Below are 15,406 nucleotides of genomic sequence, written 5' to 3'. Positions count from 1 at the left end.
AGAAAATCCTATACCATTTCAGACAAATGGCTGTGCAGTTTCTTTTTTAAAAACTTCCAGTGTTGGAGCATTCAGAGCTTCTGGAGGCAGGGTGTTCCACTGGTTAATTGTTCTCACTGCCAGGAAGTTTCTCCTTCGTTCTAGGTTGCTTCTCTCCTTGCTTAGTCTCCATCCTTGCTATCATGTCCCCTCTTGTCCATCTCTTCATTAAACTAGACATTCCCAATTCCAGCAACTGTTCCTCATATGTTTTGGCCTCCAGACCTCTAATCTTTAAGTCTTTTTTCTCATAAGACCGTTTTTCATACTCACAACCGTTGCGGCCTCTCCAAGATCATGGGATTGAAATTTGGATGCTCGGCAGCTGACTCACACTTATGACGGCTGCAGTGTCTCCCGTGATCAGTGTTTGTGACCTCCTGACCAGCAAAATTAATGGAAGAGATGGATTCACTTCACAGCTGTGTTACTACTGTGTTTTCCCGAAAATAAGACCCGGTCTTATTTTCAGGGTAGGCCTTACCTCACCTCCAGCAACGACAGCCTCACCTAGCCGGTCCACTTCTTCTGGGGCCGAAGTTGTGCAGCTGCACTCAGGCCTGAGTTTTATAGTCAGGCCTTTCCAGAAGGCCTAAGCAGCCGAGTACCGAGCTATGGATTCAATCCTTAGCTTGGTGCTCAGCTGAAGATCTCTTACAGAACCGAGCCACAGCTTGGTTCTTGGCTGCAGAGGCCTTCTGGAAAGGCCCGTGACTGAGAAATGCAGGCCTGGATGTAAAAGAGGCCTCAGAAGAAGAAGTGGGCCGGTGAGGGGAGGCCTGGCTGTGAGGTAAGTGGGTGCGGGGCACATAGGGCAGATCCACACCCCCACCCCTGCCCTAGCTTGATTTTTGAGTATGCACCTTGCCCCCAAACTAGGGCTCATTTTCGGGGAGGGCTTATATTAGGTCCAACCCCCCCCCAAAAAAAAATCAAGCTAGGGCTTATTTTTGGGGTTACTGTAGGGGAAACAGGATAACTTAATGACTGTAGTGATTCATTTAACAACTGTCGTAAAATGGGGCAAAGCTCATTTAACAACTGTCTTGCTACGCAATGGAAACTGCGGCTTCAGTCGTGGCCGTAAACCGAGGACTACTTATATTTATGTATAAACAAGTGTCTTAGAGGCTACAGTTTTCCAGTATATCGGAATATCATTGACTGCGAAGATACCACCACGACGGAGCCCAACATTTCTGTTGCTAAGCGAGACGCTTGTTTAGTGAATTTCACCCCAGTTTTACAACCTCCCTCGAAGCCGGCATTAGATGAATCGCTGCCATTGTTAATTGAGTGACAGGGTTCTTAAAGTGAACCTGGCTTGCCCACTGACTTTGCTTGTCCGAAGGCTGCAAAAGCGGATCCTGTGATGCTGCAAGCGTCATAAATATGAATCGGTTTCCAAGTGTCAGAGTTTCGATCACATGGCCGAGGGGGATTCTGCGACGGTCATAAGTGTGAAAAACGGTCATAAGTCACTTTTCTCAGTGATGTTGCAACGTCAAACGGTCACAAATAGAATAGAATAAAAGAATAGAATAGAACAGAACAGAACAGAACAGAACAGAACAGAATAGAAGAATAGGATAGGATAGGATAGGATAGGATAGGATAGGATAGGATAGGATAGGATAGGATAGGATAGGATAGAATAGAATAAAAGAATAGAATAATAGAATAAAATAGAATACAATAGAATAATTAAAATAGAATAGAATAGAAAAGGAAAGAATAGAATAATTAAAGTAGAATTGAATAGAAAAGAATAGAACAGAATAATTATAATAGAATAGAGTAGAAGAATAGAATAGGATAGGATAGGATAGGATAGGATAGGATAGGATAGGATAGAATAGAATAGAATAGAATAGAATAGAATAGAAGAATAGGATAGGATAGGATAGGATAGGATAGGATAGGATAGGATAGGATAGGATAGAATAGAATAGAATAGAATAGAATAATAGAATAGAATAGAATAGAATAATAGAATAAAATAGAATAGAATAATTAAAATAGAATAGAATAGAAAAGGAAAGAATAGAATAATTAAAGTAGAATTGAATAGAAAAGAATAGAACAGAATAATTATAATAGAATAGAGTAGAATAATAGAATAGAATAGGATAGGATAGGATAGGATAGGATAGGATAGGATAGGATAGGATAGAATAGAATAGAATAATTAAAAATAGAATAGAATAGAATAGAATAGGATAGGATAGGATAGGATAGGATAGGATAGGATAGGATAGGATAGGATAGGATAGGATAGGATAGAATAGAATAGAATAGAATAGAGTAGAATAATAGAATAAAATAGAATAGAATAGAATAATTAAAATAGAATAGAATAGAAAAGGAAAGAATAGAATAGAATAATTAAAGTAGAATTGAATAGAAAAGAATAGAACAGAATAATTATAATAGAATAGAGTAGAATAATAGAACAGAATAGAATAGGAGGGATCTTGGAGGTCTTCTAGTCCAGCCCCGTGCTGCTAGCTGCTTCATATTGATTTAAAAGCCTGAAATTTGCTACTATGAAAAATCGTTAACAAACTACTGCTTAGGAAGCGATGTCACCACTTGATGACGTCATGGCTTCTCCTAACGTTAAGACCCTAAGACCGTCCAAAGGTGTGGATTGGAATTCCTATTTTTTTTAAGCCTGTCGTGACCTGGGACAGTTGCAAAATCAAGGAACTGAGAAGCTTCTTGATTTATTAGACTTGGAGAACTGCCCATCATATAAACACAATTCTGGGCAGCTTTTTTTATTTATTTTTTTTAATAAAGCCCAACATCGCAAAAACAAGAGAGGCGGAAGCAAAAAACTTGGCACCACAACTCATCTTCATTGCTTTGTGTCTCCGCCTTTGTCATATCCCAGCACTTGGAAAAAGTCCAGAATATCTCCATGTTTCTCAATCACTTGAAGAGGGGGTGGACTTCAACTCCCAGAATCCCCCAGCCAGCCTAGCTGGCTAGGAGATTCTGGGAGTTGAAGTCCACCCCTCTTCAAGTGCTTAAGATTGCGAAACACTGACCTGTCTGGAAGACAGATTGTCATATTGTGGGAACCCCCAGGTAATCCTCGACGTACGACCACAGAGAAGCCCAAAATTTTATGTCGCTAAGCGAGACAGTTGGGAAGCGAGTTTTGCCCCATTGCACGACCTTTTCTTGCCACGGTTGTTAAGCGAAACACTGCATTGTTAAGTTAGCAACCAGGGTGTTCAGCCAATCCGGCTCTTCCCTTTGACGTTGCCTGTCTGAAGGTCGCAAAAGGGGGGCCCGCGTAACCCCGGGGGGGGGAAACGCTGCGACCGTCATAAAGACGAGTCAGCGTCCGAATTTTGATCACGGGACCACCAGGAGGCTGCGGAAAAACAACCGGGAGCCATTTTCCCCCAGTGCTCCTTGCAACTTCAAACGGTCCCTAGAGGAAAGGAAAGTCAGATTGCCAGGTTGCGTTTGGGCAGCCTAAAACTGGGCTGAGCTTCCCAGCGCCAAACGAGGGTGCGTTGCCCACCCAAAGTGTTGGCACCACATTCAGCTATGCGGAAGCTCATCCTGGATTTGGCCTCGGGCTAATCTCTCCGTTTCCCCTGCGTGGTCGGAGGGTGAGAAGAAGGAACAAGCCACGGTTTTGTTCCTTGTTCCCCAGCGGCGCAAGAGGTTTGAGTTTCTGTTGATCCGTCTCAGATGGACTCTGTTTACGCACAAACACCCAGAGGTCAGCCTGTCTGCAGACGGGATGTTTTCCACGCTGGTGGCCTTGGGCCAAATAGGTCACCGCCTTCTCTGCTCCTGGTTTTCGTTCCGTGGACAACGTCCAGCCTTGTGTCTTTCCATTCCCTGTCCCAGGAGGATGAGATTTAACCTTGAGTTACAGCCTTAACGGGAGGTCGCTGAACTCAAGGAGAGAAGCAACCTAGAACGAAGGAGAAATTTCCTAACAGTGAGCACGATTAACCCGTGGAACTACTTGCCACCAGAAGTTGTGGCTGCTCCATCACTGGAGATTTTCAAGAAGAGACTGGGCAGCCGTTCGTCTGAAGTGGTAGGGCTTCCCGTTTGAGCAGAGGGCTGGACTAGAAGGCCTCCAAGGTCCCTTCCACCTCTGCTATTCTGGATTCTGTATCAATTAATCAGTGGAGCAACCTGCCTCCAGAAGTTGTGAATGCTCCACCACTGGAGGCTTTTAAGAAGAGACTGGACAGCCATTTTGTCTGAAATGGTATAGGCCAGGGCTAGGCTCTTTTATGACTCGTGGACTTCAACTCCCAGAATTCCTCAGCTAGCCATGCTGAGGGGAAAGGCAGAGGTTTCCAAGCTGAGCTACGCTGGCTCAGGAATTCTGGGAGTTGAAGTCCACGAGTCATAAAAGAGCCAAGGTTGCCTACCCCTGGTATAGGGTGTTCTTCTTGAGCAGGGGGCTGGACTAGAAGACCTCCAAGGCCCCTTCCAACTCTGTTATTCTGTGTCAATTAATCAGTGGAACAACCTGCCTCGAGAAGTTGTGGGTGCTCCAACACTGGGAGCTTTTAAGAAGAGATTGGACAGACGTGTTTCTGAAATGGCCTAGAGCAGGGGTGTCAAACTCACAATGTCATATCGCGACTTTTTCCCCCCATTGCCGGCAGTGGGGTGGGCGCAATTTCTCCATGACGCCTCCGGCCCGCGGACCAGGAGTTGAACACCCCTGGCCTAGAGTCTCCTGCTTGAGCAGGGGGTTGGACTAGAAGACCTCCGGGGCCCCTTCCAACTCTGTTATTCTGGATTGCAAAATCGGCACAAAACCTGGCGCCGAGCATCCTCAAACAGAGAGGCGTCCTTGGGTGTGTGTGTGTGTGTCTGCGAGAGCTGCCATCTCCGTTTTCACCCAGGCCCAATGGTCCTGACCTGGTTTTACGCATGAGTAGGAAAGAGTTTTGGAGGAAAAGCATTGAGCTGGGTTGGGAGAAGGCGAGCTCGGTGGTGCCAGCTTCTATCGTCTTGTTTGCTTCTCCGCAGTGCTGCTGACGTGGGTGAACTGTGCCAGCGTGCGCTGGGCGACGCGAGTCCAGGACATCTTCACTGCCGGGAAGCTGCTGGCTCTGGGCTTGATCATTATCATGGGAATCGTGCAAATTTGCAAAGGTGAGAGGCCCCTTCGGATCCAACCGAGTGCATTATTGTTTCAGAAGGTGTGGGTGCTCCGGCGCCAGAGGTCTTTAAGAAGACGTCAGGCGGCTGTTTCTCTTGTAACGGTGTAGAACAGAGATCTCCAGCCTTGGTGACGTTACTCTTTACGACTTGTGGACTTCAACTCCCAGAATTCCTCAGCCAGGCATGGCCGGCTGAGGAATTCTGGGAGTTGAAGTCCACAAGTCATAAAGTTGGGGGGGGTATCTCCAACTTTGGCCACTTTAGGACTTGTGGACTTCAACTCCCAGAATTCCTCAGCCAGGCATGGCCAGCTGAAGAATTCTGGGAGTTGAAGTCCACAAGTCATAAAGTGGGGGGGGGTTTCTAACCTCGGCCACTTTATGACTTGTGGACATCAACTCCCAGAATTCCTCAACTGGCATGGTCAGCTGAGGAATTCTGGGAGTTGAAGTCCACAAGTCATAAAGTAGGGGGGGGGGATCTCCAACCTCGGCCACTTTAGGACTTGTGGACTTCAACTCCCAGAATTCCTCAACTGGCATGGCCGGCTGAGGAATTCTGGGAGTTGAAGTCCACAAGTCATAAAGTAGGGGGGGGTCACCAACCTCGGCCACTTTAGGACTTGTGGACTTCAACTCCCAGAATTCCTCTGCTGGACATGCCGGCGGAGGAATTCTGGGAGCTGAAGTCCACAAGTCCTAAAGTGGCCGAGGTTGGAGATCCCTGATAGAGGGTCTCCTGCTTGAGCGTGGGGCGAGGGTGGGGGGTGGGGTTGGACTAGAAGGCCTCCAGGGCCCCTTCCAACTCTGTTATTCTGTATTTCTCCTGCTGCATTGGTAAGGGAGAGGTTGCCAAGGTGTAAGTAGAGGAACACGGACACCCTTTGGAGATGGTTTGATTTACAAGGTGGTTTCCTGCCCAGAGGCAAGGAGGAGAGTGGGAGATTGGTTGGGAAGGGGGATAAAGAGAAGAGACCCCCCCCCAGGATGGCAGTGGATTACTTCTGTCTTGTGTCCTTGATGTAGGTGAATACTTTTGGCTGGAACCCAAGAATGCCTTCGAGTTCTTTCAAACGCCAAATGTGGGGCTGGTTGCTCTGGCCTTCCTACAAGGCTCGTTTGCCTACGGGGGCTGGAACTTCCTCAACTACGTCACCGAAGAGTTGGTGGACCCTTACAAGTGAGTGAGGGCCTCTCCTGGTGGCGTGGGAGGTGGCAAAGGCCCATCTTGGTCTTCGCTCTACCTTCTACCCACCTCAATTCTTTCCGTCCTGCACAGAAACCTGCCTCGAGCTATTTTTATCTCCATCCCCCTGGTTACCTTTGTCTACGTCTTCGCCAACGTGGCCTACGTCACTGCCATGTCTCCCCAGGAGCTTCTGGCCTCCAACGCCGTTGCGGTGGTGAGTCTCCATAAATGATGTTCAGATTCCTCTTTGGTTGCCAGCGAATTGACCCCTAACATCTTCTCGTTCCTTACTCCAAAGACATTTGGGGAGAAACTCTTAGGAGTGATGGCGTGGATCATGCCCATCTCTGTTGCCCTCTCCACCTTCGGAGGCGTCAACGGCTCTCTTTTTACTTCCTCCAGGTGAGTAGGCCTGACTTCCAACCAACAGGGTGGACTTGCCAACCTTGGTCATGGTCCCATCTTTGGAGATCCCCAAGGATCAAACGATAACGCCCTAAAAAACCAGCGCGAGGGTCACTCATTTGCATGTTCGCTTAACAGCCACAATCAAAAGGATTGTAAAGTTGGGATCTGGTCACGGGATGACCTGCTTAATGACGGCACTGCTTTCTGAGCAAAATTTCAGCCCCAATTGTGGTTACGGATTGGGTGAAACCAGGCCTAATAGCAGCAACCGTGAGAGGGATCTTGGAGTGTTAGTGGACAATCAATGAAATATTTATTTATTTATTTATTTATTTATTAATTTAATTTGTATACCGCCCTTCTCCCTAGGGACTCAGGGCGGTGAACAGGGCAATACATAAAAACTAGATACAAAAATTAAAATTATTAAAACATGATTAAACAATGCCCATAAATTAATACAAATTTAAAATTAAAGTCGTTTATAAAAATCCCACCCCGTCCCATCAGGCCAGGCCAGCTTGTTTAAAGAGATAAGTTTTAAGATCGCGCCGGAAGGAGCGGAGATCGGGCGCCATCCGGAGCTCAACCGGAAGATGGTTCCATAAATCCGGTGCACCCACAGAGAACGCTCTCCCCCTGGGGGCCACCAGTCGGCATTCTTTGACCGGTGGCACCCTGAGGAGGCCCTCTCTGTGGGAGCGTACTGGGCGGAGGGAAGTTGACGCCGGCTGCAGGTGCTCCCCAAGGTATTCTGGACCCATGCCATGAAGGGCTTTGTAGGTCATTACCAACACCTTGAACCTCACCCGGAAGACAACTGGTAACCAATGCAGCTCGCGGAGTAAAGGTGTGACATGGGAGTATCGGGAGACTCCCAGTACAACTCTCGCGGCTGCATTCTGTACCAGTTGGAGCCTCCGAGTGGTCTTCAAGGGTAGCCCCATGTAGAGAGCGTTGCAGTAATCAAGACGAGAGGTCACGAGCGCATGAGTGACCGTACGCAAGGCATCCTGGTCTAGATAGGGCCGCAACTGGCGCATCAGGCGAACCTGGGCGAAGGCCCCCCTAGTCACAGCTACAATATGGTCTTCTAAGGAGAGTTGTGAATCTAGGAGGACTCCCAAGTTGCGAGCCCTATCTACAGGAGATAATGACTCACCCCCCATAATGAGGGGTGGGATATCCTGAATATCCCGAGATGCCGGTTCGCACAGCCACTCAGTCTTGTCAGGGTTGAGTCGAAGCCTGTTCCTCCCCATCCAGACCCGGACCGCCTCCAGGCACCGGGACATCACGTCGAGGGCATCACTGGGGTGGTTTGGGGTCGAAATGAAAAGTTGGGTATCATCAGCATACTGATGATACCCAACTCCAAAACCACGAATGATCTCACCCAGCGGTTTCATGTAGATGTTGAACAGGAGAGGCGAGAGGACCGACCCCTGAGGAACTCCACAAGCGAGAGGCCTCGCGGTCGACCTCTGCCCCCCTGCCAACACCGACTGCGAGCGTCCCAGGAGATAGGAGGAGAACCACTGAAGAACCGTGCCTCCCACTCCCAATCCCCTGAGACGTCGCAGCAGGATACCATGGTCGATGGTATCGAAAGCCGCTGAGAGGTCTAATAGGACTAGAACAGAGGAATATCCCCTGTCCCGGGCCCTCCAGAGATCATTCATTGAGCCAGCAGTGTGTGGTGGCAGCCCAAAAAGTCAATTTAATCCTAAATTGCATTAACAGAGGGATTCAATCAACATCACATAAGCTACTAATAAAAGGTAAAGGTAAAGGTTCCCCTGCACATGCGTGCTAGTCATTTCCAACTCTAGGGGCCGGTGCTCATCTCCGTTTCAAAGCCGAAGAGCCAGCGCTTGTCCGAGGACGTCTCCGTGGTCATGTGGCCGGCATGACTAGACGCCAAAGGCGCACGGGAACGCTGTTACCTTCCCACCGTAGCGGTCCCTATTATTCTACTTGCATTTTTTACTTGCTTTCGAACTGCTAGGTTGGCAGAAGCTGGGACGAGTAACAGGTGCTCACTCTGTTACGTGGCATTTGGGATTCGACCCGCCCAACTGCCGACCTTCTGATCGACAAGCTCAGCGTCCTAACCCACTGAGCCACCGCGTCCCTAAGCTACTAATACCACTCTATAAAGCCTTAGTAAGGCCACACCTAGAATACTGCAACCAATTTTGGTCTCCATACTATAAAAAAGGTGTGGAGACTCTAGAAAGAGTGCAGAGAAGAGCAACAAAGACCATCACGGGGCTGAAGGCTAAAACATATGAAGAACGGTTGCCGGAACTGGGCATGGCTAGTCTAGTGAAGGACCAGGGGAAACATGATAGCAGCCTTCCAACATTTGAGGAGCGATCACAGAGAGGAGGGGGTCAATTTACTTTCCAAAGCACCCAAAGGCCAGACAAGGAACAACAGATGGAAACTGATCCAGGAGAGAGTCAACCTGGAAATAAGGAGAAATTTTCTGACCGTGAGAACAATCAACCAGTGGAACAGAAGTTGCCTTCAGAGGTTGTGGGAGCTTCATCACTGGAGGCTTTCAAGAAGAGACTGCACTGCCGTCTGTCAGAAATGGTGTAGGGTCTCCAGCTTGGGCAGCGGGGTTGGACTTGATGACCTACAGGGTCTCTTCCAACTTTGTTATTCTGTTCTATCCTTTCCCCGGAATGAGATTGATGGCTCTGAGCTGTGTTAGGAAAGAGAACCAGATCTTTGATTTTAGTACCCTGAGGCTATGCTTTAATTGTTAATGCTGGCTGCTTGGTTGATTTTTATCTTTGCAAGCTGCTTAGAGAGAAGGCAGCTGTCTTTAAATTATTACAGCCAAAGAAGGGCATGAATAAGCTGTGTTCAAAACACAAGAGCTTCTCTTGTGCCGATTAAAACATGCCAGCAATCTGTCTCCACCTGCTATTGTTTCCTTGTGCGATATTATTTTTCCTTCTTCCCCAGGCTGTTTTTCGCTGGTGCCCGCGAAGGGCATCTCCCCAGCGTCTTGGCGATGATTCATGTCCGAAGGTGCACTCCGATACCTGCTCTAGTTTTCACTGTGAGTCATCGGTAGAGAAATAAGGGTGGGGAGATCTGGGTAGATCCCACACGGGTGGGATCCAATGAGAAAATGCAGTGTTTGTCTATCTCGGCAGCTTGAAGATGGGTGGACTTCAACTCCCAGAATTCGCCAGCCAGCAAAGCTCCTAAGGTTTTGATAAGCTGGTGGCAAATCAGCACTCCTGTTGACTGACAAGGGGCCTGTTTCCTAGGCTTCAATGATTTCCTTGGCTGTTTTTGTGCTTGCTCTGCCAACAATCTTAACAACTTGTGAAATTGAATGTATGTCCTTGTTCATTGCAATGAACAAGGACATGCATTCAATTTCACAAGCTGCTAAGATTGTTGGCTGAGCAGGTACAAAAATAGCCAGGTTACCAATGAGTTTTGATTTCACGATCTGGCTGCTTTCCTGTGTTCTTGCCATTTGCTGGCTAGCTTCCTCCCTGTCTGTCCTACATCGTCACAGAGGCAATCCCCTGCAACTTATCAAACTGGCTGGGGAATTCTGGGAGTTGAAGTCTACCCATCATCAAGCTGCCAAGGTTGACAAACACCGATGTGGTTGACTGTTGTAGAATTTTTCCAATTTTGTCAATAGTTTAAACCCGTCGGCTCATTCTTATTTTCTCTCTGGCAGTGTCTGTCCACTTTGCTTATGTTGGTCACAAGTGACATATATACGCTGATCAATTATGTCGGTTTCATCAACTACCTCTTCTACGGAGTGACGGTGGCTGGGCAAGTTGTGCTTCGCTGGCGTGAACCCCATCGGTCTTATCCGATCAAGGTAAGGACTCTCCCGAGACATGACTCTGGTTTTGATCTCTCGACCGTTCTTCATTTTCGCACTTAATTTCTTCTCCCTCGGCACCTGCCAAGCAGGCTGAATACGGTCAATTTCAATGCTTCTGGTGGTGTCAATTTCTCCATTTCAAACATGATCAGTGTCCCTGCTGTGATTAATTTCTCTGCTTCGAATGTGGTCCTTTCTCCACTTTGAGCATAGTCAATTCCTTCATTTTGAGTGCAGTCAATTTCTCCATTTCCAGTGTGTCTGTTCTGCAGGATCCAATCTGGATTGGATTGGTTTTTCTTTTTGCCTTTTAAGTCTTTTATTGATTTTCTAATTTTACATTTAAGTATTTGAAAAGCCGCGTGGCGGCTGGGTTAATCGATAACGACATACAAGTATGTTTGTACAGGTCTCCAGCTGCTACATTAAATTTTTCCTCTCTTTTCCCCTTGGTATTTACTGTCTCCTGTTTAAACTAACACAGTTCTTATTATGTCAATGAAATAAAAATGACCTTCTTACATTTGTCAGTAATTTTTGGCTTATCCATATCCTTCTTGTTTTAACATTCAGTCTTCACAGACAATCAATGTCCTAATTAAAAAGGTAAAGGTAAAGGTTCCCCCGCACATGTGTGCTAGTCGTTTCCAGCTATAGGGGCCGGTGCTCATCTCCGTTTCAAAGCCGAAGAGCCAGCGCTTGTCCGAGGACATCTCCGTGGTCATGTGGCCGGCATGACTGGACGCCAAAGGCGCATGGAACGCTGTTACCTTCCCACTGGAGTGGTCCCTATTTTTCTACTTGCATTTTTACGTGCTTTCGAACTGCTAGGTTGGCAGAAGTTGGGACGAGTAACAGGCGCTCACTCTGCTACGCGGCACTCGGGATTCGACCCGCCAAACTGCCGACCTTCCGATCGACAAGCTCAGCGTCCTAACCCACTGAGCCACCGCGTCCCTTTAATGTCCTAATTAGTTTTCCCCAATTTTTAATTTCCCATTCATATTTAACTTAACATTTAAGATTTATAGTTTCCGAGTTTTAAGTAACCAAAGTTCCCATTATCACAATAGGTGACATTCAGAATACACGTCTCATCTATTTGAACAGATTCTGTTTCTCACCATCTTACATCAACTAGTTAATAATACGATGTAACATTCTTGTTTTCTACTCATTTCCAAGCATCTTACATTTAGTAACCAACTTTTCTCTTGCTTGAACATCAAATACTTCCTCTCTTTTTTTCTCTTAATGTCTGTTATCTCATATCTAAGCCAGGGCAGTTTTTATTATATCAGCTAAGTAAAAACATACTTAGGACTGTTTTTCACATAGCTAGCCGTTGCAGCATCCCGATGGTCACGTGATCCAAATTCAAATGCTTGGAAACAGGCATGTACTTATGACAGTTGCAGCGTCCCGGTGTGTGTGTGTATGTGTGTGTGTGTGTGTGTGTGTGTGTGCAGTGCTTTTTTTGTAAAAGAAAAAGGTGCCAGAACTCACACACATCATACAACCCGCCTTGCCTACCCTACAAGGTTCCATCCAAAAAAGGTGCCGGAACTCCGTTTTGAGCGTTCTATGAGAAAAAAAGCCCTGTGTGTGTGTGTTTGTGTGTGTGTGTGTGTGTGTGTGAGACGCAATCTCCTTTTGCGAACTTCTGACAATGGGGGAAAAGCCGGATTCACTTTAACAACCTAACAACTGTCTTGCTTAGCAACAGAGTTTTCTACAGAGAAAGGAAGAATTGGGATACAGATCTCCTCCTTCTCAGCAATCCTGGCCTAGATCTGGTTTTCTTCTGGCTAAGGAAGTAGAGACATTTTTGTTTTCCTGGCATTTCGGTCTAAGTTCATCCCACTTCTCTCTCTCCAACCCCCCCCCCCCGCAGGTGAGCCTGTTCTTCCCCTTCATCTACCTGCTTTTCTGGGCTTTCCTGTTGGTCTTCAGCCTGTGGTCGGAACCTTTGGTGTGTGGCGTCGGGCTGGCCATCATGTTGACAGGCGTTCCCGTCTACTTCCTGGGCGTCCATTGGGAGAACAAGCCCCCGGCCTTCCACACCTTGATCAGTGAGTGTTGGACCCCCTTCCCCCCAGGCAAGGAGGGGGTGGGATAGGTTGAAGAAGGGGGGGGGTCTTTTCCCTTTGGAAGGGAATGTTTGTGGCTCAGGGTGGAACTGGGGGGCTGGGCTTGGTGCTCTCTCTTGAGCTGGGTGGTTTTCTGGCAGACGTTTCGTGGCCCAACCAGGTAACATCATCAGGGCTAGGAGAGGAGGGGGGGGGTTGCTCTGTTTATATACTAGTCAGTGGCTTGACCACCAACCCTGACAGGACCAGCCCCCCCTCCACTCCACATCGCTTCCCTCTCTTCTAGCACTGACGATGTTCCCAGGTTTGGTAATGAAAGGTCTGCAAGAAAACCACCAAGCTCAGAGAGCACCAAGGACCCTACAGCCCCCCCCTCCTTCTCCTCCTCTCCCCCCTTTACTCCACAAACCTCCCTCCCTTCTTGCACTGATGATGTTCCCAGGTTTGGTAATGAAAGGTCTGCAAGAAAATCAACTGGCTCAGAGAGTACCAAGGACACAGCACCACTCCTCCTCCTCCTCCTCCTCCTCCTCCTCCTCCTCTCCCTCCTTCATTCCACAAACCTCCCTCCCTTGTATCACTGATCACTGTATCACCAAGAGCCTTGGTGGAGCAGTGGGCTAATGCCTCCTTAAGTAACACCAGCTGCCTGCAATTAGTGCAGGTTCGCATCCCACCAGGCTCAAGGTTGACTCAGCCTTCCATCCTTCCGAGGTAGGTAAAATGAGGACCCAGATTGTTGGGGGCAATTAAGCTGACTTTGTAATAATGCCGCTTGGGGATGTGTGTGTGAAAGCCCTAATAAGCAGGCATATACATAGAATGAAGGCTACTGCTAAGTTTGTAAGCCGCCCTGAGTCTTCGGAGAAGGGCGGGATATAAATGGAATTAAAATAAAATAAAAATAAAATAATAAGCAGGCATATACATAGAATGAAGGCTACTGCTAAGCTTGTAAGCCGCCCTGAGTCTTCGGAGAAGGGCGGGATATAAATGGAATTAAAATAAATAAATAAAATAAATAGTGTTACCTAGTTTGGTAATGAAAGGTCTGCAGGAAAACAACCAATCTCAGAGAGCACCAAGCACCCTACAGCACTCCTCCTCTTCCTCCTCCTCCTCCTCTCCCCCCTTCATTCCACAAACCTCCCTCCCTTGTAGCACTGATAGTGTTACCTAGTTTGGTAATGAAAGGTCTGCAAGAAAACCACCAATCTCAGAGAGCACCAAGGACACAACAGCACTCCTCCTCCTCCTCCTCCTCCTCCTCCTCCTCCTCCTCCTCCTCCTCCTCCTCCTGTCCCCCCTTCACTCCACATCGCTTCCCTCTCTTATAGCACTGATGACGTTCCCTAGTTTGCTAGTGAAACATCTGCAAGAAAACCACCCAGCTCAGAGAGCACCAAGGACACGACATCATTCCTCCTCCTCCTCCTCCTCCTCCTCCTCCTCCTCCTCCTCCTCCTCCTCCTCCTCCCCCTCTTCCTTCCTGCAAATCCCCCTCCCTTCTAGCCTTGATGATGTTCCCTAGTTTGGCAGTGAGTCGTCTGCAAGAAAACCCACCCGGCTCTTATTCTCTTCGCCCGATCCGTTTTTTTCCCTTTCTTCCAGACGGGATCACTCGGGTGGGGCAGAAACTCTGCGTGGTCGTGTACCCCAAGATGGACGCCGGGGAAGTCGAGAACGAGCTCAGCAAAGAGACCAAAGAGCAGCTGGAGCCCATGTGTGAACAGAATTGAGCAAACGGAAGGAACAGCCAAACACGGACTGCGTTGGTTTTTTAGCCACTAGGAACGGTTCGCCGGATCCCGTTGGCCAGAGCTGGACCCGTTTGGGGGGGAATGACACCCCCTCTCCCCAAATGCACACACTCCTTCCCCCAGCTTCTTGCAGGGTCTGGGGTCCACACACACCCCCCAATCCCCGCCTGCAGTGCCTCCCGCTGGGGCAGAGACGGATGGGGCAACCCTTAAGGGCTGGAGCCCCATTCCTGCTGCTCGCCCCACACTTTTGGGAAAGCTTCTTTTGTTACTGCCTTATATTTGGGAGGGGGGCAATATTTTAAGGGGTGGTGGCGGAACCCCAGCTGTCCCGGGAGCGTTCACTCCTGCAGTGGTGCCCTCGTATATTCCAGGTTTCTTCATTTCTCCCCTCCTCCCCCCACCACACACACCCCTGTCTTTTCTTTTCCATTTTGTTTTGGATGTCATAAATTAAACGCCATTCGCCGTTCGGATGACTTCCTGGCTAGGTTTCTTCGTTGATGAAACAGCAACTCATCAAGCAAAGTGCCTTGTCCCCGGAGGGGGGTGGGCGGCACAAGCTCCCATCGGGATGAGTCAGCCAGGATTGAGAAACTGTAGCTTCGCCGGCTCCGTGCCACCTTGGCAACGGTGCGGCAGACAAGCTGCGATGGTGCCATGGAAGCAGAGAGGAAAATAACAGGATCTTGTGCTGCGTTTTTTTTTAAAAAAAATAGATAGGATTGAGGTTTAGGTTAGAACAGTGTTTCTCAACCTTAACCCCTTTAGAATGGGTGGACTTCAGCTCCCAGAATTCCCCAGCCAGCATGGCTGGCTGGGGAATTCTGGGAGTTGAAGTCCACCCAGCAGAAAGTTGCCAAGGTCGAGGAAAGCCAGGGTGGCTGGGG

The 15,406-nt window shown here is 48.2% G+C and overlaps 1 protein-coding gene across 2 annotated transcripts in view; it reads left to right on the top strand.

Annotated features, from left to right (window-relative positions):
* LOC308676177 (large neutral amino acids transporter small subunit 2) overlaps positions 1–14,985 on the top strand; it is a gene marked incomplete at its 5' end in the record, with an annotated part of 31,956 nt that extends 16,971 nt beyond the window's left edge. For both annotated transcript variants that reach the window (XM_081341935.1, XM_081341936.1), the window contains 8 exons: positions 5,062–5,187; positions 6,222–6,375; positions 6,475–6,598; positions 6,683–6,786; positions 9,772–9,868; positions 10,511–10,660; positions 12,561–12,738; positions 14,368–14,985. In XM_081341935.1, the coding sequence (XP_081198061.1) occupies positions 5,062–5,187; positions 6,222–6,375; positions 6,475–6,598; positions 6,683–6,786; positions 9,772–9,868; positions 10,511–10,660; positions 12,561–12,738; positions 14,368–14,495 (1,061 nt within the window). In that variant the 3' untranslated portion in view covers positions 14,496–14,985. The remainder of the gene's footprint in view (positions 1–5,061; positions 5,188–6,221; positions 6,376–6,474; positions 6,599–6,682; positions 6,787–9,771; positions 9,869–10,510; positions 10,661–12,560; positions 12,739–14,367) is intronic.
* Between the last annotated feature and the right edge of the window lie 421 nt (positions 14,986–15,406).

The sequence above is a fragment of the Vipera berus genome, assembly GCF_964194415.1.
Source record: "Vipera berus genome assembly, chromosome: W".
NCBI classification, from domain to species: domain Eukaryota; kingdom Metazoa; phylum Chordata; class Lepidosauria; order Squamata; family Viperidae; genus Vipera; species Vipera berus.
The sequence above is the reverse complement of the archived record's forward strand: the minus strand, read 5'-3'. Positions and strand labels throughout refer to the sequence as shown.